This window comes from Suricata suricatta, chromosome 1 (assembly GCF_006229205.1).
Source record: "Suricata suricatta isolate VVHF042 chromosome 1, meerkat_22Aug2017_6uvM2_HiC, whole genome shotgun sequence".
Classification (NCBI taxonomy): Eukaryota; Metazoa; Chordata; class Mammalia; order Carnivora; family Herpestidae; genus Suricata; species Suricata suricatta.
This window is the reverse complement of record NC_043700.1, coordinates 97,319,340-97,344,274: the sequence shown is the minus strand read 5'-3', so window position 1 is coordinate 97,344,274 and position 24,935 is coordinate 97,319,340. Positions and strand designations below refer to the sequence as shown.

General features: G+C 37.0%; 2 protein-coding genes across 3 annotated transcripts in view; both read right to left on the bottom strand.

Annotated features, from left to right (window-relative positions):
* LOC115293753 (TNFAIP3-interacting protein 3-like) overlaps positions 1-22,683 on the bottom strand; it is a 35,737-nt gene extending 13,054 nt beyond the window's left edge. Inside the window, exons 1-8 of one of the 2 annotated variants that reach the window (XM_029941451.1) lie at positions 22,436-22,683; positions 18,775-18,855; positions 17,028-17,093; positions 15,486-15,617; positions 12,244-12,372; positions 7,705-7,824; positions 4,725-4,850; positions 668-718 (exon numbers count right to left, since the gene is read on the bottom strand). In XM_029941451.1, coding sequence (XP_029797311.1) covers positions 668-718; positions 4,725-4,850; positions 7,705-7,824; positions 12,244-12,372; positions 15,486-15,617; positions 17,028-17,093; positions 18,775-18,855; positions 22,436-22,501 — 771 coding nt within the window. In that variant the 5' untranslated portion in view covers positions 22,502-22,683. The remainder of the gene's footprint in view (positions 1-667; positions 719-4,724; positions 4,851-7,704; positions 7,825-12,243; positions 12,373-15,485; positions 15,618-17,027; positions 17,094-18,774; positions 18,856-22,435) is intronic. The other variant, XM_029941459.1, reaches the window with a different exon arrangement.
* Positions 22,684-23,144: 461 nt separating this feature from the next.
* TNIP3 (TNFAIP3 interacting protein 3) overlaps positions 23,145-24,935 on the bottom strand; it is a 65,105-nt gene continuing 63,314 nt past the window's right edge. Inside the window, exon 4 of the mRNA XM_029941483.1 lies at positions 23,145-23,442. Within this exon, the coding sequence (XP_029797343.1) occupies positions 23,377-23,442 (66 nt within the window). The 3' untranslated portion in view covers positions 23,145-23,376. The remainder of the gene's footprint in view (positions 23,443-24,935) is intronic.

Sequence of the window (24,935 nt, the reverse complement as noted above, 5' to 3'; positions counted from 1 at the left end):
CTTTTCATTTTGAAGAATTTGGAAACACTCGAAAAGTATTGAATTAACATTATGTTTCTGAGTTAACTTCACAGAGAATCCTTGCTTAAAAAGAACCAGCCAGTCAGCCATAAAACAAGTGTTCTTAAATTGTAGCCAGAGACTCCTACAGCATAACTAAAGTTCAGAGAGGATATTAAGAATTGAGAGAAATGATATTCATTCCTGAAGGCTGCTAGAGAACCAGTGGGACAGAATGCTTCAGTGTCCAAGAAGATACTGTATTTTCTCAAAAAAAGGCACAAATATTTGATGTAATTTTCGAAATGTAAATTGTGTAAGCAACTGCAAAAAATACCAAGGAAACATATTTTCCAGGTGTTCATGGGTCTATGAAGAGATCTCCATTTGCATGAATACACACTAACATGTTCTGGAAAGCATGTATTTTTCATGTGCATTAGGGTTGAGCTACCTTGGTCGTACCTAAGCATTATCTATCCGCTGACATTTTAGTTGATAAGGAAAAGCATGGGTGTTCTGGGCCATCTACAGCAGAGTCTGAATATGCCTTTAATTGGAACCATGAAGAACTGCTGTGCTTGGAAATGCATGTGGGGGTGGAACATAAAGTTACTATTTCAACTGTAACAAGAAGATTGATGATTTTAGGTGAGGGGCAACATACCTGTTTTAACTGCTTTTCAAGTTTTTCTTTCTCCATCTGACAAGTTTTTATCTATGGACAAAACAAAGGCATTTGTTTATCGAAAGAGGTCACCTGGCTTGTTCTAAAGTTACTCTTTACAATCTTTTTTAATGTTTACTTATTTGAGAGAGAGAGCGAGCACGGGCAAGAGAGAGGCAGAGAGGGCTCAGCATGGAGCCTATCATGGGACTGGATCCCACGACCTGTGAGATCATGGCCTGAGATGAAATCAAGAGTCAGACACTGAACAGACTAAGCCACAAGGCACACCCTAAAGTTACCCTTGACCCAGCTGTCAATGACCTGCTCAGAGCTCATGGAGTGAAGCATTGATAGCAGCAATGCCAGCAGCAAAAACAGTCAAGTTTTGGATTTTCTAGATCTGCATTGATTCTATCTTGAAATTCCCAAATGAAGTTTAGAAAGTTGAATACAGTTTTAAACTCTTATTCCTATTTGTTGAAAGTATTGTAAGTCTAAGTTTTAGGTTGATATACTGAGGCATAGATGTAAATAAAAAACCATAAGGATAGATAGCGATACAAAAACAGCTTCCACTGTCAGCTGAAGGTTTTGGAACTGGTCAGCTGTACATCCAGAAGCTCCCACCATAAATGTTAGAAGTCCATGTACTTAATCCATGTCAGACCCTGATCTAAGTGCTTTCCATATAGTAACTCACTGACTCCTCCCAGTGCCTCTATGTGATACTTATTATCACCACGATTTTTCAGATGAGGACACTGAGACATGAGATGTGGAGCACCTTGTTCAGAGTCACACTGCTGTTACTTTATGGCTTCTCACCGTTTAAGGCCCAACCTCATCCGGCAGAGTCACTCACTATGGATTCCTTCAACATCTGACACAATGAGAAAAAGCTGTTTTTTCTTTGACTCATTAGTCATGCTACTGTCATTCCTACACAGCGTGGGTCCACATCCTGTGAGGCATACATCCCCACTGAATGATACTGTTCCAAGTCTCACCTATCAGAATTTTTCTCTCCTTCCTTCATCCTCCCATTTAACATTATACATTTTCCGTGTGACTTTTTGTAGTCCAATGTGTACTGTGCACAGTCGGCTCTCAATATCTGTGGTAGTTATGTTCTGTAACGTCACCATGAGCACTGAAGTGGCTAACTGCCCAGTGCTCCTAGGAAAGTGTAGGGTTAGGTTCCTATGAGCCTCTGGTCATACTATTTTTGTTAACTGATCAATATATAATCTTGTTTTATGTGTGATTCTGTTAAAGACATCTTATTTAACTTCTATTGTTGATACATTAACATTGAACTCTTGGCCTACAACACTATGTAAATCCTTGAACAATGCCTATCTAACATGTGTCTTTTCTCTGTAAGGTGCAGCACAGCCTTCCTGTACTGAGGGACACCAGATAGTATTTCAGCACTATGTTTGAAGGCCATGTTAAGCAATGAAACAACCAACAAAAAGAACAAGAATAAAAAAATGTGGCACAGAATAAACCATGAAAAGGACATTTTTTATAGTCTGAGAGCCGAAGCAAGGAGGCAAGGACTTCTTGGACCTCAATGGAAACAAGCATATAAGGTGACTTAAGTTTTCTGCTGCATGTTCACAAATTACTTTAGGGGGAACTAGTATTGATTTTGGGGTGACAAATACATTTTAGTGAGTAGGCAAATTCACAAACATGGAGTCCACCAATGATAAGGACAGACTATATATGTCCCCCTCATTATATTGTGAATCTTTAATAGCAAGGATCATTTTCCCTCAATAGTATGTAACAAAATTCCTTGCAGAAAGAAAGAAAGCATCAAAATTAAATTATAAGGAACTAAATGTAGCATGTTAATTATACAACTAAATTCTATTTTAAAAATTCCCCTTCCAATAGACGAAAATCATTTGTGAAATACCTGTGATCCATGACCGGAGGAGCTAGATGTTTTTGTATAGATTTTTTTCATTTAACCCTGAGAACAACGTTGTCAAGTCTATGAGGTGGGAACCATCATTCATATTTTACAGGTGAGTATACTGAGATTTCGTAACTTATTTTTAGAGACAGAGCCTTTAGAATTATAAGATATATTTTAGAGATCCTCTGGTTCAACTTTGTCATTTTACAGATGAAGAAAAGGAAGCACAGAAAAGTTGGAGAACTTGCTCAATGTCATTCCTGATTGTCGAAGTGGACACAAACACAAAGCTTTTACCCCTAAATTTCTCCTACTCCTATGTATCTCTAAGTATCTTGCTCTTTACCACACTTATTTTACCAGTCATTGGCTCAAAGTATCCTTAGTGATAGAATGAATAAACTCTGGTTGTAAGCAACTAGTGCCAGAATGATTGGACCTAAAAATTCCTTTTCCTTTTTGGTCAAATGGCCCATTTGAACCACAGATAATATGCTATTCAAATAACATCATGCCAATTCTATAATATCATGGCATTTAATCTGCTGTTAATACATTTAACATAGATTGTTAAGCCCTCTACTACCTTGCTTTGTGAACTGTAGCATCCTTTTACCAGAGTGAGTGAGATTTGCGAAAAATAAATGTCTGGACTATCATTCTTTAAAGAAAAATGTTGGTGGTTTCAATATATCATTAAGATTATCCTTAGTTCATTAACACAATTTACTGTGTTGCAGTATGCAGACAATGCATTATTTTGTAAATATTAACAAAAATGTTAGCTTCCAGATGACACAATGCATTATTTTGTAAATATTAACAAAAATGTTAGCTTCCAGATGACACAAAAATGCAAATTATTTGTGGATTATAGTCTATAACATAATCAGATGGTTATGTGTTTCTGGATGTGCTAGAACTTCTATGCTGGCAAGGACATTGCCAATGTCAGACACAAATTTATCATCAGTCTGAACTTAATATAGTAGAATGAATCAAGTTAAAATATGGCTGTAGGTAAAATAACTTGTGCAATGACAACTTAGAACAAGTTAAGGGAGCTCTGATGCAAGGCGTGCAAGTTCAGAGTGATTTCCTCGCTGAGAGTCATCAGAACTGAACTATTTTCACAAAAGCACTTATTATATTTTTAGCACTATTTTATTCCTTTCCATTTCTTAGAAAATGATTCTGCCAAATAATTTTTGCATGTAAAGTTAGAAATTTCAAGTGAATCCTTGAAAAAGCATCATAAAAGAAATTAAATTTAATTCACAATATACTTTCTATCAGGAAGAAGGGGATGACAAACAGTTAAAAATTTCTTTGGAGACTAAGAATCTTGTAGCGCCAGAGCTGTCACAGCACGTCCCGCAACAATTTCCTATTTACTGAAAAGCATTGGATGATTTTGCAAATCAAAAATTCTGTGGTTCATTTTCTTTTCTTAAGCCAGATTTGTGTTAGCCACATTTTAACAGCAATATTTACCCATCGTGGCAACTTTCTGAGTCTACTCTTAGTATATCCTGTTGCATTTAATTGTTATATGCTTATATTTAATATATTTTATTTCAATAAGCTGGAGAACACTATGTGGTTTCCTTGGGAGTGCTCCAGTCACATTTCATTGGGGAACCCACCAAATGAAATTCTCAGTTTCACTGTATTTTATGTATATAAATGACACTTAGAGAGATGTATTTTTTTGGAAGATAGGAACATTCCACCATAGCCCTTCCAAAAAAAAAAAAAATGACAAGCGTTTAGAAACAACTTCAATGTGCTGGCACATTTTGGATTTGAATTTGGGTACTAGGTGGTTCAACTCCTATTCTACCAAGATAAATATTATGAGAAAAAGATCAGAAGAACTGGATTTTATACAAGACTCTCGAATCCAAATTCTTAGGTTCCTCCGTAATATATTTAAGCCAGAAGAGATCTCCAGTCATTTTCATCTCTTTACAAGATTGTTTAAGAATGATTTCATCCCAGTTGCTTTCCTCTCAAAGAAAACCAATGTCAATTAACAGAAGCCAAAGTCTTGAAATTTTTTAATGAAAAAATTTTAAAAAATATTCATGAGCTGACAAAGATTATTTTTGTTTTGACTGATACCTGAGAATTCAGCCTATTCAACTCGGATTGAGAAGTTTGAATAATTTGCTGTAGAGTCTCTTTCTCTTGATTAAGTCTTTCTCGATCTGATCGTTCCTTTTTGAAGTCTTCTTCATATATTTGCACCTAGGAAATATTGATTCGCTGTTACTGTGAGCATCCTTTTCTTTAAGTCATTTAAATGATTTACTATCTGGTTTGTTCAATCTGAGTAAGTCCTATCCTCTTCATGAATATTTTTTCATGGTGAGACTCTATTCTAATGAATATGGCCATAATTTCATCTCTCACTTTGTTTAGAATGGTAGTTTTCAACTTTTCCTCATTGAATATGTGTCAGGAATTCAGAAGGAAAGTAACAAAAGGGATATTTTGAAAAAAAAAAAAACCAATTTCCATCACCCATTATTCTGCTGCATATTACCTTATTGTGCTGAGCGCCCTTCCCTTCCCCTCAGTGTTAAGTATCACTATTTTGGATCAAGTCATCCATCTCTAACACAAGGTTTTGATGTATGAAGGGTGCTTGAAGTTCTAAAAGGCAGTTTACTGACAATAACTGTTAAGTGAAACCACTAAATATTGGCGTGGTAGGTTCCAAATATATCAAGTTGAACACAAGATAGAAATGAAAGGCTCAGGTATATGGAAAAACACAATATGATTGTTAAAAAGTATTCACAATTTGCCCTAGTCATTTAGGAGGTACATCATTTAAAAAAATATATAGTAATCTTTTAATGGAGTACCTCTCAGGAAATACCCCAAATATCCCAGAAAAGCAACCAACCAAAAGAAAAACATTTTTAATCATTATTGTTTTAAATTGGCATAGTGTTGATTGATGACTTGTAGACTAGTATGTGGAATTATGAAAATAAATGAAGCTTAAGGAATGAAGCAAAGGAATTCCTTTAAGACAATGAGCTAAAGTACAGCTTACAGGAGAACTTAGTAACTAGATTTCTGTCTATTAGTACTAATGTGCACCGCACCTTCATCACCAATAATGCAGCACATTTTAACTAGAGGCTTATTAAAGTCAATAATAATAATAGAGCAGAATATAATAAGCAAGAGAGGATGAAATCAAACATTATATATAGATCTAGATGAAGATATACGTATTTAATTTTTAAGGTTTTATTCACTAGAAGCATTGCAAGGGAACTACACCCAGCTAAGCTGACATTTTGTTTTGGTTTTGGTTTTAGTTAAGGGCTGAGGCTCAATTCCAGACATAGTCAAACTAATGCTCTGTAAACAATTACCAGAGGCATTTGAAATGGGAGAAGCTCATCTGATCAGACCTGAACACTCTTTATCAAATATAATATGATAGCGATGTCATCACGTCGATCAGGTGGCCAAGATTCTAACTCAGTTTCTTTGTGAATTTAACTCCTTTAGTGTATCTTGTAACATCTGGTGATACAGTGATTGTGGCAGACAATTAAAAGTGTGCACAGTTAAAATGTGTATGCATAAAGTTAGCAAAAGAGCCACAGAAAAACTAAGAAGATGGATTCTGGACCTCTAGGGGATAATGAACAAAAGGATACCTGCCATTGTCTGCATCCAATATGAGCTAAACCCTTGCTGTAAACTCCATGCATGTGTAAAGTGACTCACTTGCATGTGGGATACATTATTGGAGAGCATCAAAGATGATTCAAGTGTCCGAACATAAGAAGTCGTTTTTTTCAGAGGAATCCTGGCTAATGCCAATGGTACTTTAGGGGTTGAGAATTTGGCAGAGCTTTAACACTCTCAATACTACTCTTATTCTCTTCATCAGCTTATTTTCAACCGTGTATTTGATCGTGAATGTAATGAGGCAGATTATTCACATGGGCTTGACAGAAGAAAAAATGCAACTTTAACAGCAAGTGCTCTGAATTTCTTATCTGTACAGATAGGTTACTTCCTATGAAATAACCTATCTGTAAATAACAATAAATAACAATAAACAACAACAACAACAATAAAATGGCTTAATTCTTTGGTGTACTGCGCCAAGAATCCTTGTAAATGGCCTTGCTCAGAGCAAAACAGTCAGCAAATCAGTTCCAGGGACATACTTCCCAGCCCTTTGTTCCATAACATCCTCTCCCCTATTGCTAATATATTACTGACAATGTGTGCTTCAGAGATTAGAATTCCTAATGTGTATCCTATATTTGTTGACATCGCCATGAACTGTTCCAGCTCTTTACCTTCATTAGTTTATTTAACCTTCTACAGGAAAAGAGATGTGATATGCATGGGTGGCCCCTCAGCTAAGCTAGCTCCAGCTGGCTGAACTAAGTTTAGATTGTTTAGGCAGGGCTATGTGCCCACAGCCTATGTTGCTGATACATATAGAAGCTTAGAGAAAGCCTCCTTTTCTCTTCTTTCCACTTGGTGACACGGAGTGAAGTTGGGTGAGTGGGGAGCAGGAAGACGAAGTGCATCAATAAATTGCTAGGTGGTGCCACCGATATGTGGCAGTGGATGAGAAGATCTGGCTCTTCAGAGATTATGATCAGTGCAGAGTATTCCCTTTAAAATTGCCCCCATTGTTCAAAGGCCTGGAAACCAGCGGCTACAGAATAACAGCGTGGCCGTTACCATTTGCTGAAAAGGTCCAGGGTTTGGGTTAATAGTGTTTTCAAAATAAATCATGTCTACATAAAGTTCTCTAAACTGGTGCTAATTAAATCTCACCAAAAAGGTTAATGAGTAAGTCCTTCTTTTAACCATATGATCTTGGACAAGCCATTTAACCCATTTGAAATTTAATTCCCTCTTTCATAAAGTGTAAGTTGGGCTAGTCGATGTATATTCCCTTATCAACCTTCAAAATTAGATAATCCTAATGAAAATAAATGCAAAAACTTTGGACACATTTTGAATAGAAAGACTTCCCAAACTGTCCAAAGGAGCATGAACAATGGGTCCTGTGTGCTCCACATCATCATGATCACTTTCAACTTCTCACCTGCTGTTTGAGAACTTCCATTTCTGTTCTCATCTCCTCATGTCTGCACTCCAGTTCAGATTTTCCCAAACAATCCTCAGGAAATGAAGAACATTCGATTTTCAAGGCATCTTGAAGAGCCTATGTTATAAGATAAGCACACCACTGAACTAAGAGTTACCACATCTTCCAAATTCTTCTATGATTGTTAGAATTATCTCAAATGCTCCTCAAGATAGAACTCCATTTTTGATGCCACTTTTATGACTGAATAATTTTTCTTCCTTCTCATTTTCTAGCATACAATTTTTTTTCAGAATCTGTCTTTTCTCCATGATAATGCTTATGTTATTTAAATGTCATTGTTATTTAGGAGGGCTTTTGAGACTGATGTCAAGGATGTCCCCCTCCACCAAACCAACCACACACACACACACACACAAACATATCAATAGTCTTTCTCAGATTTTCTGTTTCAGTCAAATACAGACTCTATCAATAATGCTCAAACCTTAGAGTATCAGAATCATCTGCAGAGGTAGCAAACATACCCATCCTTGGGCACTGTCCCCAGAGACCCCAAATCAGTTGATCTAACAAGAGGGTCTGAGAATCTGCATTCCTCAAAAGCTGATGCTGCTGGTCCCAGATGACATTCTGAGTGATATTGTGCTCTACAGCCCTGCCCCCAATAGGAGGGAAGGAAACCCACAGAAATGTGAACCCATGCAGATCACTATTTCTTAGATCTATTGTACTGTCCTCCTCAGTATACTATGCCCTGACTTAGCCACAGTCATATTTATTCTCTAATAAAACATTCATTCTCTACAGGGTGCAGAGAAGCTCTGCTTTCTTGACATCCAGTACAACTTAGTAGCTTCACCATGGGGTGAGGGGGTGAAGGAAACAAGAGTCTCTTAGATTTGCCAATAAGATAACCATCATTATTCACTAGACTATAATACCTTACATATCCTATATTTTGTCAGATGATATAGAATGCATTCTTTCTATCCTGAAGACCTTGGTTCATGATCGAGTTCAATAAAACAGCTGCCAAAATTAAGACACAACACATTTCATCCTGGTGTGGTCTCAGAGCCCACACACAATATGACTACTTGCTCATTATCAAAAGAGCCGTTTATGCAAACAGAAAAGTTTCACTTTCAGAACACCACGACTTCACTTCCTCTGAATTTCTTTAGTAGCTTCAATAATGTTCATTTGATGATACTATTCGTAACTTACTTTCCCTCATTAATGTATGATATGATCATAAAAGTAGGAAAGGCAAAGTGAAGTTATGGTTTTAAATATTGTAAGCAAGCTAGAAATTTCCTAATAGAATGTGTTTATAGTCTATGGATACTGTCTAGCCTAATGTAAATATCATTTTTCAGGAAGTTGTAAGAGAAACAAGAACTTTTTTCTTCCTCCAAGAAGAATTTAAAGAAACAACAAAAGTTGTTCCATAATTTATGCTTTATTAGAATTTGTTGCTAAGCTACATAGTTTTAGGAAGTTGTATATTAGTTATAACTTTTTAAGGTGGGGAGAATCTAGGATGGGGTAAGCCAAATGAGTTAAAGACAATCATATATGATGATTTCATATTTTACATGTATGAACAGACTATTTTTGTGGGTCTTGTTATATTTGGATTTCCCGGTCCACCTTTCAAGCTATTCAGACTTATAGAAAATTTTCAAATGAGTCATAACTGAGAGGTGAGTTTAATAGACATTTATTCCATCTTGGGATTTTTTAACTTTCTTGAGCAAATACCTGTAACTTATTCTAGAACAGTAATTTACTATCACCACAGGCATACTGAACAGATCTACCCATCTCACAATGGGGAGATGTTGGACAACACAATTTTGCCCATGGGTGGCATTGGCTGACTAGCCTCAGGTAATTTCTCTCACTTTGGTTAAACATCTGGCTTCTCTTCAAGAACTCAATGAAAATAGTGCCCTTGGGTATTTCCTTCAAAGCAAATAAGCTGAATTGAGTACACAGAGTTGTGTGAACTTCTGAAAACCATATGTTAATTACTGAGCTGACATGCTACAAATTTCTGCTGTATGAATGGGTCAGCAGGCATCTGCTCGTGCAAGTAGGGTGGGCCCTGAATCCCAGCTGTCATGGATGGTGTGCAAAATCAGCTACTCAAGTCAACATGCTGAGTAACTTCTATTTATTCCAGTGGTAAGAAAAGAGAGGAAAAAATCTACAGTGCTTATATGAATAGTAATTTCTTACATTTCATTACATACTAATACATTCACTAAATGAGAAAAAAACCTTTTCACAGCTTATCACTTTAGATCTACGCTTTTTAAATGATATTTTAAGGCATAAATCTAGTGGAAGTACATCTGGCTCGAAGTATCCTTTCATTATTATATGTATTGTGTTATGCCTGCTAAGGCATGAATCTTGGGACCAGAATTGGCTACTGAACATATAATGCACTAGCTAAATTGTTTAGTTAACTCATCCATCCAATAAGTATTTAAGAACATACTGTGAGCAAGGCTCTATTGTTGGCATCCAGAATACAGAAATGAAAAAATTAGAAACACTGAGGCTATGCTATGTTGTATTCGTGAGTCCATTCCTCTAAATAAATGCATATTAAATTATATTTTCTAACTGTATTCTTACAAAAATGTATATATTTAATATTAATATGTAAATGTGTTTTGAACTAAAGGTCCATTTTCTTTTTCAGATTTTGAGAGAAATTAAACACATGCCTGGGCCACTAAAAGTACTATGAGCCCTCAATTTTGTGCCTACTATGCCAAATGGAGAAGTCAGTTGTGCAGTCCTGCCCTCATTGAGCTTACAATCAAGATGGGGAGACAGGAAACAAATATGGTAGTTAATATGAGTCATTAAATATATATGTGATAGCAATAAATTCCAAAGAACCATTAAAATAGGAAATATCAGAGACGGAATATATAATTTTAATTAGGGTAGCCAGAAAAACCCTCTTTGAGAAGGTGATATTTGTAAAAGGACTGAATTTTACTCAAATTAATGTCTCTCATTTTCTCAATTTTATTATAATCACAGAGTTAAATAATTTTTACCAACTTTGAAAACATTCTGTTGACGATAAATACAGATACACGAAAATGAAGGGTACACACAGACAGGAGCAAAATATAGAGTTAATGTCTGTTCTAATTTGTATAGGAAGTATATTCTTGTGCCAACATTTACAGAAATGAATTAGAGAGTAGAAGAAAACTTATCAAATAATATATAACAAATGTGAAGGGTTACAAACATAATCTCAATGTTATTTCCTCTAATTCATCTGTGGAGGATTTTCAACAGGATAAAGGGGAAACTTTATTTGCACTAAATTTGTATTTCTGAACAATGTTTTCCTCTCTTAGAGAACAGAGAAGTACATTGCTTATGAAGTTAGTCTACACTTTTCCATTTTCTCCTGACCAGTAACTTTGCCCCAAAAAACAGATGAAATACACCATCACATTTGTAAAGCATTCTGTCAACTACATAGGCACATGCTCAACCCTTTGGGGATCTTTAAATGAGCCTCTGAACACTAGTTAACGAAAAGATACACAGTGCGAAATGCACAGGCACTAAGCACTTTTTCAAGGCTGGTCACCTACTCCTGTTTTAAAGGCACTTTCTGTTACTTTGGTTAAGACATATCTAACTTGAGGGATGACTGTCTCTACTCGAACATGTACTACAAGTACTCCTATGGTCCACATCTGATGTGACCCTTTGAAAAATCAACAGCGACGGATTTAATTGTTAACTTGAATAAGTGAGCAATCCCTTCCCCAGGAAAATTAAGCTCTCTGTCCATAAAACTCTCTCTCTCTCTCTCACACACACACACACACACCCACACACACCCACACAAATGCACAAATTTTCTAGAGCCATCCTTTGGTAGCGCTCCACAGGTAGCTCCTTTGAATGGTTAAGTTGCAGCCAAGGCATTAACCATTTGTGTTTTCTTAACACACCTGACCCCCCTCCCAGTCCCAGGGACCCCCAAACCTAACTAAAAGTGAGGTTTAGGCTTATTCTCTGGAAGGCCACATTGTCAGCCTGGGGGCTAGCATTTAGCATGATTCCATATAGTCTGCATCATACCCCGCTCCATAGTGATGATTTTAAAGAGCAGCCTGTTTCCTCAGGAAACTTTTGCGGTTGACCAAGAGGTATGCTATTGTTCACAAACACCCACTTGCTTTACGTGGTTCTTTGAACTAAAAAAAAACCAAAAAAATGTTCTTACTGTCTTCTGAAGTTACTCCTCATTTCTCTTTTTCATGATGATTCTTTGCAGGGACATATATTCCTTAAAGCCTCCTCGAATGGCTGAAAGATGCAGCTACGAGTGACTCACAAAATTACAGAGAAGATTCTGTGCAGGCTCCGAAGACCAGGAGCTGTGCTGCTGCACAGATTTTCTTGGGACTCTCAGTTAGGAATGTGCTTTTTCTACAGGGACCTCTCCTTCCCGCTGCCCAGCTTGACCTAGCCTGGTACCTTATTGAGGCGCTTTATTTCACATTCATAATGTTCCTTCTTCTTGCTCACAAGAGCATTTTTTTCCTTCAAAAGCTTATTTTCTTTCTTCAATTCGTGTAATTCTTCACTTAGGGTCTCCTTTTCCTTCTGAAGTAAACAGCAAAAAGACAAAACTGAAATCAATAAAATTCAGATGAGATAATGTAGGAACACTTCTGAAATACAAAAAAAACCAGGACCTGCTAGATTTTCATTTAACATTCCATTAAAATTTTGTTTGTTTATTTATTTTTGAGAGAGAGACAGAACATGAGACGGGGAGGGACAGAGAGAGAAAGGGGGACACAGAATTGGAAGGCTCTAAGCTGTCAGATCCAAAGGTGGGGCTTGAACCCACGAATCGCGAGATCATGACCTGAGCTGAAGTCAGATGCTTAACTGACTGAGCCACCCAGGCGCCCCTTGACATTCCATTTAAGCAATATTCTCTGGGTGGAGGAGAGGGTTGAGATAGAAAAAAATCTTTCTTTAATCCTTTGTGCTGCTAAGTTTCATTACCCCAGAAAGAGTTCAAAATACCCAGCCCTCACTTTCAAGGGTCAAATGGGTTTACAGAATAAACGAGTTCCCATGTACTGCTACAGAGTGATGGGTAAGTGACTTAGTAAAAGTAATTAAAGTTCGAAAAAGAAAAAAAAAGTATGATCGCAACAAAAAATATGAACTATCTCAAAAAGCAGTCCTGCCTGCATCATTCTGAACTAAAGAGAAGAAGAGGATAAAACTTCAGGCAAATAAGACCCTTCACTGCAGATAATTACTCAGAGCACTGTATCCTTGTGATCCTTGCTTTTAAAAGGGAGAGATCAACAAGTCCAAGTGCTATCACTCCTCCACGTGTCAGATTATCTTCAGGAAGTTCTCTGTTTTAAATAACTGAAGCAAAGTTAGTTGCCTTGACACTAAAGTTCTCTAGATTCAGATATCATCTATCTTCTAATTCTTAATTTTATATTTAGATAGTAAAATTTTCGTGGAGTGAATTGAAATTTTTAAGTTTTATTTATTTTTAAAGAGCAAGAGAGAGAGCTCAGGTGCACGTGTCAGAGAAGGACAGGGACAGGGAGACAGAGAGAGAGAGAGAGAGAGAGAGGGAGAGAATCCCAAGCAAGCTCCTTGCACTGTCAGTGCAGAGCACGATGTGGGGCTCAATCACACCAAACTTGAGATCATCATCTGAGATGAAGAGTCAGATGCTTAACGACTGAGCCACCCAGGCACCCCTGGAATGAACTGAATTCTTAATGGCATTGAAATTTTAACTTAATAAAACAAGTACTCCAGAATTTAGGTAAATCAAGATGAGACTAATATATATGTTAATATATATAGCTAATATATATGTTAGAGTATGTTGTTTTAGTAATTAATATTTCCCAAAACAATAATTAACATATCTACATGGGGTGCATGGGTGGCTCAGTTGGTTAAGCATCCAACTTCAGCTCAGGTCATGATCTCACTTTTCTGAATTCGAGCCCCATATGGGGTTCTGGGCTGACAGCTTAGAGCCTGGAGCCTGCTTTAGATTCTGTCTCCCTCTCTCTCTACCCCACCTCCCCGCTTACAATCTCTCTCTCTTCTCTCGCTTTCAAAAATAAATAAATGTTTAAAAAACTTTTTTAAAAGCTACCTATGTATCTGTGAGGTGATTTTTTTTTTCAGGGAAAACCTTCCTATTTGCTTTCACTTAAACAGAGTGGGCTTATACACACTTAGAAAATGAACCAATCATTTTCTAATTTGGCATAATTTAAAAATGACTTCAAATAGAAAATGGTTCCAACTGCATGAGGGAACAATTGCCATGATTCCTGGTCAGGAAGAGAAAGGATGGCAACAGGGCCGGAAAGAGTTGCTAAGCCTTGTTTGTTTTCCTCTGACTCACAGGGACAGAGATAGCCTTATCTAGATAAGAAAACCTACACCAACAGCTCTCTGCACTGATTCCAGCCATTGCCTTAAGATTGGTTCATGTGTTAAAATACAGCCAATGCTTCACGGTATCTGTCACAAGACTTCACCTGAGACTATTTACAGTTCTTGTTTTTTCTTAACATACATTAAAAAAAAAAAGATTGTCCATTAGAGCTTAAGATTTTCCTCCCATTTTCTACAATATCCACTAAGCCTCATAACTAAGTAAAACTGAGAGTATTTTAGGAGAAGCCTGTCTGTCATCTTAATGGCTGCCATCTTATTCTTAATTTCTATTAAGGGATTAATTTCGAATCTGGAGGCTGGGTTCAAGTCCCATTTTCCCAGGTACTAGATTGGCAAGGTTAGCAAGTTCTGTAACCTCTTCATGTCTCAGCTTTAAAATGGCAAAAACAGGGGGTACCTGGGTGGCTCAGTTGGTTAAGCATGAGACTGGGTCTTGGCTCAGGTCATGGATGTCCTGATTCCTGGGATTGAGCCCCACATCAGGCTCTGCATGGACACTGTGGAGCCTGCTTGGGATTCTCGCTCTCTCTCTCTCTCTCTCTCTCTCCCTCCTTCTGCCCCTCCCCCACTCATGCTGTCTCTCTCAAAATAAATAAACTTAAAAAAAGGCAGAAATAGCATTTCTCTCACAGACGGGCTGAGAATGTTAAATGAGATCGTGAAAGCGAGACAGTTTTTTAAATGTTCTATTTTTATGATTATAAAGGCCAATACCTATTTGTAAAACTCTGTAAGCTCAAAAGCAGATGTACGAACACAAGGTATTGCCCCATTATTATTAACTCATAATATAATAAAAATATTATAATAAATATAATTATAAAACTGTTATAATAATTTATAATTATTATATCTATAAAATTATAAATATAATATAAAATCGTAATACAATATATATTATAAATAATAAAATAAAATAAATAAAATATATATCTATATATAATATAAATTATATCTATGAGTAAAAGCAAAAAAGTAAAATTAATCTTCTAGGCTGAAATCTTCTAAAAAGATGGCACCAAATCTATAGATCAGCTCTCTCTGCGGCCGGCTCGCAAAGGCCAGCACATTTGGACAACAAAAGAGGAAGCCAGCAGGGCATCCCCCTCCTCCGATTGTATTGAATTGTGACCCCGGGGACTTGTGTAACCCCCGCCCCCGCCCCCCCCAGCGCACATGGGTCCCGGCACACCGCTCTCCACCGAGGGTGCCCAGGCCCGGGGGCGGGGGAGGTCGCCTCCCCGAGCCCCGCCCACCTCCTCGCGCTGCAGCCGCTGGCGGGTGTGGTCGTGAAGCCGGTCGCTCTCTCTCTGACTCTGAAGCCGCTCCTTCTCCTGCGAGCTGAGGAATCTTTCTGCGGCCTCCAGTTTCATTTTCAGCTCCGCGACCTGAGGAAGTCGTATACACAGTGTGGCAGACACGGCTTCTGAAATTCACACCCCCACCCCTTGCACTCAGGGACCGACACTCCCCCACTCCTGGGCGGCCCCTAAGGAGAGGTTCTATTTCCCCCCAGCCTTAGCAAAGGTCAGGACCTGTGCACTTGAGAAAGAGCTTCCACTACCAGAAAAAGTCAACACCGCAACAGCCTTCAGCCCCTTCCTTCCTTTCTCGGAACCACACCACTTCCGAGAGAATAAAGATTTAGATCTTAGACGGGGACGCTTCTGGGCCTGTCATTATATTCCTAACTCTCAAAATGTGACTTGCTTGGCCTTAAATGGGAATCGAGGGGTTAGGGGGTGAGTGAATATGCCTGGGCCAGAGAAGAACAGACACGGCTTTTAACTCCCCAGTACTCTGCAATGCTTGGCCCCCTGTGAAATGCCATGCTAGGCCTCAGAGCGATGACGATCCAGATCCAGTAAGAGAGGCCTTAGAAAAGGGTGCTTCATCAAAGATGGGACTTATTCCCATTGTTAACCCAGGATCTTCACACACCTGCAAGCCTTTCTTCCTGAGCAGCTTACACATTTTCTCTGGGACCAGGTTCTTTAAAATTTGGAGACCCAAAAGCTGCCTCAGACTGAATATAACAGGCTTAGTGTAGTGGGAGCATTATCTTGCATTTACTAAGTTTCATACTTCAGTGTATCAAAATGGGGAAGAAGAGAGCAATACTGCTGTGTTACTCACTTGTGGTCCAGTTTCTTAATTCTGAATTATTTAGGGGAATTTACTTTCTCCTTTTCTCTTTTTTTGAAAGTAGAATCATTTAAATTATAAATTGACTTTTACCTCTTAAAAGATATTCTCTCCAAAAAGTTCTTTCTCATTAAAGCAAAAGATCCTTGGTGGAAAACATACTTTAGGGGGAAGAAGGAATGCCCCACTTCCCCCTCACACTTTCACTTGTTACCATTGTTTACTTCTTTATCTGTGGAAATAGCTTATGCTATCTAATTTAGGAATTAGAGAAATAGCCTTGTATAAAACAGTATGAACTGTAAGCCATTTCTTACCTCACATATAACCTTGTGTATTTATGACCGCTAGTAACCAATACAAAACAGGATATTCTGTGAGCTGTGATGAATGTGCATAAGAACTCTAGAGACATCTCTAGAGGCTATTTTTAGTACCTTTTTTTTTTTTTGGCCATGCTCAAGGTAATTCGCTGATATCTTTCATTAATCTTCAGTACCAAGAGACCAATAATGCACTCAGCGCCTCCCCCCACTACCCTATCATTTTTCAACAGTTGGCTAGCCATATGACTCCTTCAGCTGAAATCAGTTCACAGACTTGGTCCCCCAGCTTACTGATCTAAAGCAAATACCAAACAGAGAGGTGTTTACCTTTCGTTCATATAACTCTTTCATACTTCTAAATTGCTGATCCCATTGCTGGTTAACTTCCAGGAGCTGAAATTATTAAAATTTGGTAAATCAATATGAATTTCTGCCCACTTGGAAACTGGGCCCAAATGAAATCATTTGGGGGGGTGGGTTGTAAGACTTGGCAAGCCATAGTTGAACACAGTATTCCTTCTACCAAGTTCTTATAGGGCTGGAATAATTGAATTGAGCACACTTTCCTTATTTCCATAACTGGCTCACATATGAAAAACCATTTAGTCTTAGGTATATCTTGACTAGTCAGCTGAACCGTTTATTAGCAACTTTCACTTGTGTTTAGTCATTTGAAATTTTCATCTTTGTTTAATCCAATCAAAATTCGGTAAAACTTTGTATTAATGGTTTTCTGTAAGATTTATTAATATATGAAGGGTTTTTATTTCAAATTTTTCCATATTTTTCTATGTGCTTACATTGATTATTATAATGAAAAATCTCTTCCAGCTTTACAAAAGCAGAATTTATATTAACAAATTCCAAATCCCAATAACTTATTATCATGTGCTTGCAATATTGTGCTTTTTAAAATCAACACATGATTTGTAAAGCAAATGCAATGAATGCATGATATTACCTTTTTGAAAGTATAGATTTTCAAAGAATAATAGTTTTATCATAAGAATATTTAGAAATAATTTAGGCTGCAACTTAGGAGCTTTAAAATTATGTGATGGGTAAAAGGAAGAAAAAACACTATGACCTGTGTTTTAGTTTTCTTGTAAGGGAAGTCTGCAACTTCCTACATCAAGAGAAATTCCAATACTTTCAATATGGGACAGAGATCAAGAAGATAGTTACAATGACTAAAAGGAAGCAACATATTTTCCTAATTATAAAATAAAATATCTAATCCAGACAGGCAGTCACTAGGTAAATCTTATGCTGGAAATAGATATGGGTATTTACTATAGACCATATTATATTATCATATAAAGATATCTGATCTGTTGGTATTTTAAGGATTAACATTTCTATGCTATGATAACATTACCCTGCTATAGTTCAGTAGTTTTCCAGAAGGATACAATAATATTATGCAATATCAAAGAGGTGTGGAAGGCACCATACAGAAGAACATGAAGGATACAACATATATAATGGCCTAAAAAAGGAATTTAAAAATTGACAACATATATGTGCTAAAATTGTTACACTTTTCACTTCTTCATCTTCAAGAAGAATAGACAGGTTCTAACATTCATTAAACTCAGAAAAAACAGAACCCATAGTAATATCCATCACATTCCTAATGGCATTTTATAAACAGCAAAAAGAAATTTTTAATAATGTTCCTTAATGACTATGTGGACGGTTACCCAGTTCATGAAGTCATAGCACCTAAGTCAATTACACCTAAAGACTTTGACAGTTTGAGTTTCCAGGTTTGTCAAGTTGCAAAGCATAAAGCACATGTGATAAGCTCACATAGTCAATGTGGAGGAAACATCTAAGTTTTGAGAAAAATTAAGATGATAATTATTGGATTTATGAATTTTCATTCATTTATGCAAACATTGAGAGACTGGTAAGAGAAATGTAGGCGAATAAGAAACAAGCACTTGCTCTCAAACTAATGCAGTCCAAAATTCTAGAGATAAATACTGTGACCCAGTGACAAAAATAACTCCATTTTATTCTCAGCATTAACTCATGATACATGCTGTTTCAACTAATATTTGTAAATTACCTCTTTTCTCTGTTTTTCCAAGCACCTTATCTTTTGTTCAAGAGAACTTGTCAAGTTCTTTCTGCTTGATGATTGATCATGCTTAAAAAAAATAAAAGGAAACAAAAAACAGTGAGACAAAATAGTCTATAAAATAAGCAGGAGAAATGTTATCCTTCATAAACTCCATGCAGTTGCCCAACTGTCCTATTGTGATTTGTAAAAATATCTTATTATAGGGGTAACTATCCTCACTCCATTATTCCTTCATAAAGACCTGTTGATGAAGAACCATTATATTGTTTCATTTTCCTTTATATGAATTAATTAACAAAATGCATACATTGGGCAAATGAGAAATTAGGGTTTTATGAATTTGATTTTCAATCCTTTTCCCAAAAAAAATGGAAATTCAGAGTATAATGCTTACAGAAATCAGGTAAGTTTCATGGGTACATTTTGGGTATTTATGTAGTAATAAACATTTCTAAAAAGGCATTTCTGTAGACATGTCCATATCTGAAGAGTGGCCCTGGCAAAAGCCAGAGGAATAAGAGAATTGTCCAGAAACAGACTAATACAGAAAACTAAAAAGCAACAAATCCACTCTAAGACTCTAATGAATTAGCTACCTCAGTGTCTTTCATACAGTTATGTTATAGAGAGGTTATAGATTATCTGGTATTGTGCAGTTTTAACTAGCCCTTTGAATAAAGCCAGCAGGTTATAAGTTTAGATAAATAATAAATCATTGGCACAACGAAAAAGTTAACCACCTTCTTTTCAGTTTTTTTCCCCCAATATTGAGGATATTTATTTAAAGAAAGCCCCAAAGCCTCTGGAAACTGTGGGCCATCTGTCTAAATGAACCAACAAACACTTAAGTGCTGTTGTCTCTATAGGAACTCAGTAGTCTTGTTACCATCTCATCTCTGAATCATATAAACAGTACAACAAATCTGGTGATGCGGGTAGTCCTAAATCTGCTACTTAGTTTCCAACTCAATAGTTATGTAAATTAATTAAAGATATTCATGAACAATTAAATATTTTCAAAACATGTTGGCTTTTGCCAATAGCATTTACAGGGAGTGTTCTTTACTATCATCATGGGACTTCAAGGACTTTTTTCATCAGAAATGATTTAGAAAACTATTTTTCTATCTTTACTTACCTATGTCTCACTCAAATTTTTAGAGCTGGATGATATTTTACATCTTTATAAAAGCTGTCTTTAGTTTTTTTAAGCTTCTTTCTAGATCCATATATAGTTAGGACTTCATTTTGTTTTATTTTATTTTATTTTATTTTTTAATGTTTATTTATCTTTGAGACAGACGGTGAGCGAGGGAGGGGAAGAGAGAGAGAGACAGACAGACAGACAGACAGACAGACAGAATCCAAAGCAGGCTCCAGGTTCTGAGCTGTCTGCATAGAGCCTGACACAGGGCTTGAACGAGCTGTGAGATCACGACCTGAGCTGAAGTCGGACATTCAACTGACTGAGCCACCCAGGCGCCCCTAAGACCTCATTTTAAAGGAGATATTCTTCTATGGGTCTATACATTCAGAATTATTATATTTGCTTCTGACCTCAAGAAACTGGTTTAGCTGAGTTCCAGAAGTAACATCAAAATCCAGATGACAAATATGTTTGGTCTTCAAATTGTTAGGAAGGCTAGACTCATTCTGGATCAGAACAGACTGAGCATTAGGTACCTTTGATCTGGAAAATGCTGTGAGCCAACTGTATTTAGTGTGACCAGAGCTCAGCAACGCAGAGGTACAGTGAGACCAGATTCCAGATCAGTGGTTCTTAGTACAAGAACACATAAAAGTCACTCCAGAAGCTTGCTAAACATAGGGCACCACGAACACTGAAACAGAATTTCTGAAAAGGGAGTTGGGGCACCTCCATTTTCTTTTTAATAGACTTTATTTTTTTAGAGCAGTTTTAGGTTCACTGGAAAATCTAGTGGAAGGTACAGTTTTCCTGTATTCCTGCTACCCCCACACCCGCACCTTTATCAACATCTCTCACCAGAGTGTTTCATTTGTTACAAGTGATGAACAGTTACTGACATGCCACCCAAATCCATAGTTTACTTTAGGGTTCTTTCTTAGTGTTGCACGTTCTATGAGTTTGAAAAAATATTTAAGGACATTATAGTATCATACAGAATAGTTTCACTGGCCTCAAAATCCTCTGTGTTCAGCTTACATACCCCACTTCTATTTTAAATAAATTTCACAGGTTATAGTGATTCACACTAAAGTTCAAGGTTCTCCTATTTCAGACCATGCTTGGGAACACAGATTTGGGGTTCTTAAAAAGTCCCCTCGCTATTTGTGATATAGACAAAAAAAAATCTGTGTCCAGCAAACATTTATTGACAGAGCCTTCTGGGAATCCAGATTAAGAGTAATTAGAATAATTATTTTTGGACATATATATCTTTCTCTGGAAAAAATAGTAAAAAATTTGGACTTTGATTTTTTTATTTATAAATAAGTTACTGAAAAGCTAGATACTAAATCTGCAAGTATGAGAGAGAAATCACAGTAGTGAGAATTGCTGATAAGTCACAACTGTATCACCAGGAGTTTCTCGGGAGATTCATCAACAGTTTACCATGGTTTATGTCTCAGGTATGCTTTAAAATGGAGCAAAGCCAATCAAACACAAAATATGGGGAGAATTTTTCATTTGTATTTGCTTTGCTTTCCAGTTGCTAATAAAGGTATCTGATGTTTCAATAAATACAAAGATTTTTAGTCATTGGTTTTACTAAGGGCCCTGCTTACAGAACAATTATTCCTCATATAGTGCAATCTGTGTTTAAAGTTTCTGGGCATTTCTTTCTCATTTACCGTAACACCCAGACCAACTTCTAAGATATTCAAATTCTGACACGGCAAAATTAAGTATCTAAAGAACAAAAGAGTTTCCTTAATTTGCTATTATATCTTGGTTATCTCTCAATAGAACTTTAAGAAAGAACATTCATTCATTTGTTCATTCAGTTGGGTAAGTATCTGTTGCAGTAACCAGTAACCAAACAAAAACTATAGTATTTATTGTACATACATAAATATTTTATTATGAATACTCTTGCTATGTTATATTTCCAACTATACCAATATTATTTTTTTAATTTACATTGAACCAAATTTCTCTAATCAAGAGCAAAATATGGAGCCCACAGAACTGGAGAGTTGTAAGGACTCAGACAGGATTTAATCTCACTTTGTAAAAGAAGAGTTGGAGGGAGCTTGGAGGCATCAAAGGAAATGCAATAGCCACCCAGATACTTTTTCCTCCTTAAATAACATTGATTAAAACAGAGCAGAGGGGTGCCTGGCTGGCTCAGTCCATTGAGCATCTGACTTCAGCTTAGGTTATGATCCCACTGTTAGTAAGTTTGAGCCCCAAGTCTGTGTTGACAGCTTGGAGCCTGGAGCTTGCTTCAAATTCTATTTCTCCCTCTCTCCCTCTCCCTCTTCCCGCCTTGTGCTCTCTCTTAAAAATAAACATTAATTTAAAAAAAAAAATACAGAGCAGATATTATCTAAAGAAAGCAAACTAGCCATTTCTACTCTTATTCATCATTGCATAATTAACCACTAGAAATGCAACTGATGCTAGATATGGTCAATTCTTCTTCTAGAAATGTATTCTTACCTCTGCATGCTCCGTAGAACTTTCTGCAGCACTCATTCTAGTTGTGCCCTGTACAGAATATGCCATGGAAGCTGTTTTTCCTGGAGTCTTGGAAGACAGAAAGAAAAAGAGAAAGAAAATGTCCCTTGTGGTATCTTTTAAAGTGAAACCAAATATACAAAAATTTTTAAAAGACCACACTGTTAACTTATGGTAGAAAATAACAATTATTTTTCATTAAAAATGAACAGAAGTGACTCTGTATATGAATTACACAGAATAAGGTTGTAAGCACAGCATCTGTGATTTTAACTTTTCTTCTCTTCCAAATAGGGATTTCCCAGGATGTCTCAAGTAGGCAGGCTGTGACTAAGAGAGGGGCCTATTAGCCTTGCTATGGTATGTAAATTGTCATTCTTCCTTTACTGGCAGTTTCTCCCACTGGAGGAGGAAGTTACCACAGAAAGTCTGGGCAAACCAAGTCTTTCCTCAGTAGCCAAACTGCCATAACTTCATTGTATTTCCCAGAGAATTAGGTAACTGTTGACTTTTTGACAACTCAATTAGTTGCTTCCCTGAAGGCAAGATTTTCTGGCAATGCCTTCTAACTGTGAGCTTAGCTGTGTGGAACTTAATGAGTCATACGTAATTCTGTATGTGCTACTAATTTCTATGGAAATAAAGGAGAAAATTCATTGGAAAGCTAATCTTTTTTATTAGCAGAAGGTTTAAACTTGGTTCTCAAGTATAAGGCTGTCTTGACCATAGGTTAAGTCCAGATTTCTCCATGATCCATTTGCAGTTCAATCTTTTTTTTTCTTTTGCACTAATATTTTAATGTTAATGAGTTGACTCATCATTTCATAGGGCACTGAGGTAATGGAATACTGGGTAATGGAGATAAAAATGTGAAAAGATGATGCTTGGAGCTACACAAATGGATCATGGTAGAGCAGAAGACTTCATTCCCAGCTTCGAGGAGAGGGAGCACAGAAGAGCCAGGAATACAGAAAGAGAAGAATGTGTTGCTGAAGGAAGAAAAGAAAGAATTTACAGTCAATCACTTACTTTATAGTTTTTTTTACACCTTCCTATGAGATAGCCACTTGTATGAGGGATAAATCCTACAACTCTTAAAATTTAAACTCTTTAAAAGAGAATAATGGGTGTCTAAGATTTGGCTGTTGTCATTTATTCCCTACTTCATATCTAGCACCACTTTCCAACTCTTCCTGTGCTCCAGCCATCCTGAATCCCCTTCATTTCCTGAGACAAGCCATGTACCTACTACCTGATGCTTTCTCTGGCTGGAACATTCTCCTGTCTGGGACCGCTCCAACCAGTTGACCTGGAAAATCTGCCTAGTGCTTCTCTTAATCCCATAACCTTGTTTGACCTCCTTTTACCAACCAACCAGAGCCTTTACTTAGCGTTTGCATAGTTTATTTACAAGTTTCCGTGTTCACCTCTGTATCTACACACAGCACGTGTTCATACATTCTGCTGAACGAATATATTGATGAATATCCATCCACATGCCACATTTACAGACCTTTTGCTGTGTATGCATGTGTACACAGTTTTGTTTTCTGCTAGTTTCTTGATCTGGTTTGGGGGTACATTTGTGAAATGGAGTGGTATTTCCTAAAGGCAATACCCAAAAGTGCAGGTGGGAATCAAATTGTTCTGATTTCTAAAAGTAAGAGTTATGACTCACATATATCTGATTTTAGGGGATATAAGCAGAGATTTCCTGGAGCTGACACTTCATTAACACTATAACCTGAAAATATTTTCTTCCAGGGTCACCTGGGTAGCTCAGTTGGTTAAGTGTCCAACTTCAGGTTAGGTCATGATCTCATGATCTGTGGGTTCGAGCCCCACGTTGGGTTCTGTGCTGACAGTTCAGAGCCTGGAGCCTGCTTCAGATTCTGTGTCTCCCTCCTTCTACCCCTCCACACTCCCACTCTCTCTCTCTCTCTCTCTCTCTCTCAAAAGAAAATAAACATAAAATATATTTTCTTTCAATTGCTCACTCCCACAACTTAGTTATATATAGATATAGATAGAGAGAGATAGAGATAGAGGTAGAAATAGAGATAGAGATAAAGACAGTGATAGAGATATATAGATATAGTTCAAGGTTCCCTACAGCCTTATCTGTGTATTTGGTAGTAATAACCCAGTGGATGTGGTAACACTGACCTAGAGAAGTAGTTGGAAAGATCATTTCTTGCCAGAAAGTACCATCCTTAGTCTTGGTGTCTTTTGGGTCTCCTCTGTACAGTATCCTGATGCACACTCAACTGTTGCAGCACAGCATGGTGTGATGGCTTCTACTGAATGGAAATCCTATATCATTGCATTTTTCATTATAATTCCTTTGTCTCTTCTGCTATGCAGTTTCACAGCAAATAGATTTTCTATTAGCTTCAGAGAGATATGTGATAATTTATGAATTAAAAATAACTTCTAGAGAGCCCCAAGTTTGGTTTGAGAAAAGTGGAGCTTGCACTAGGCA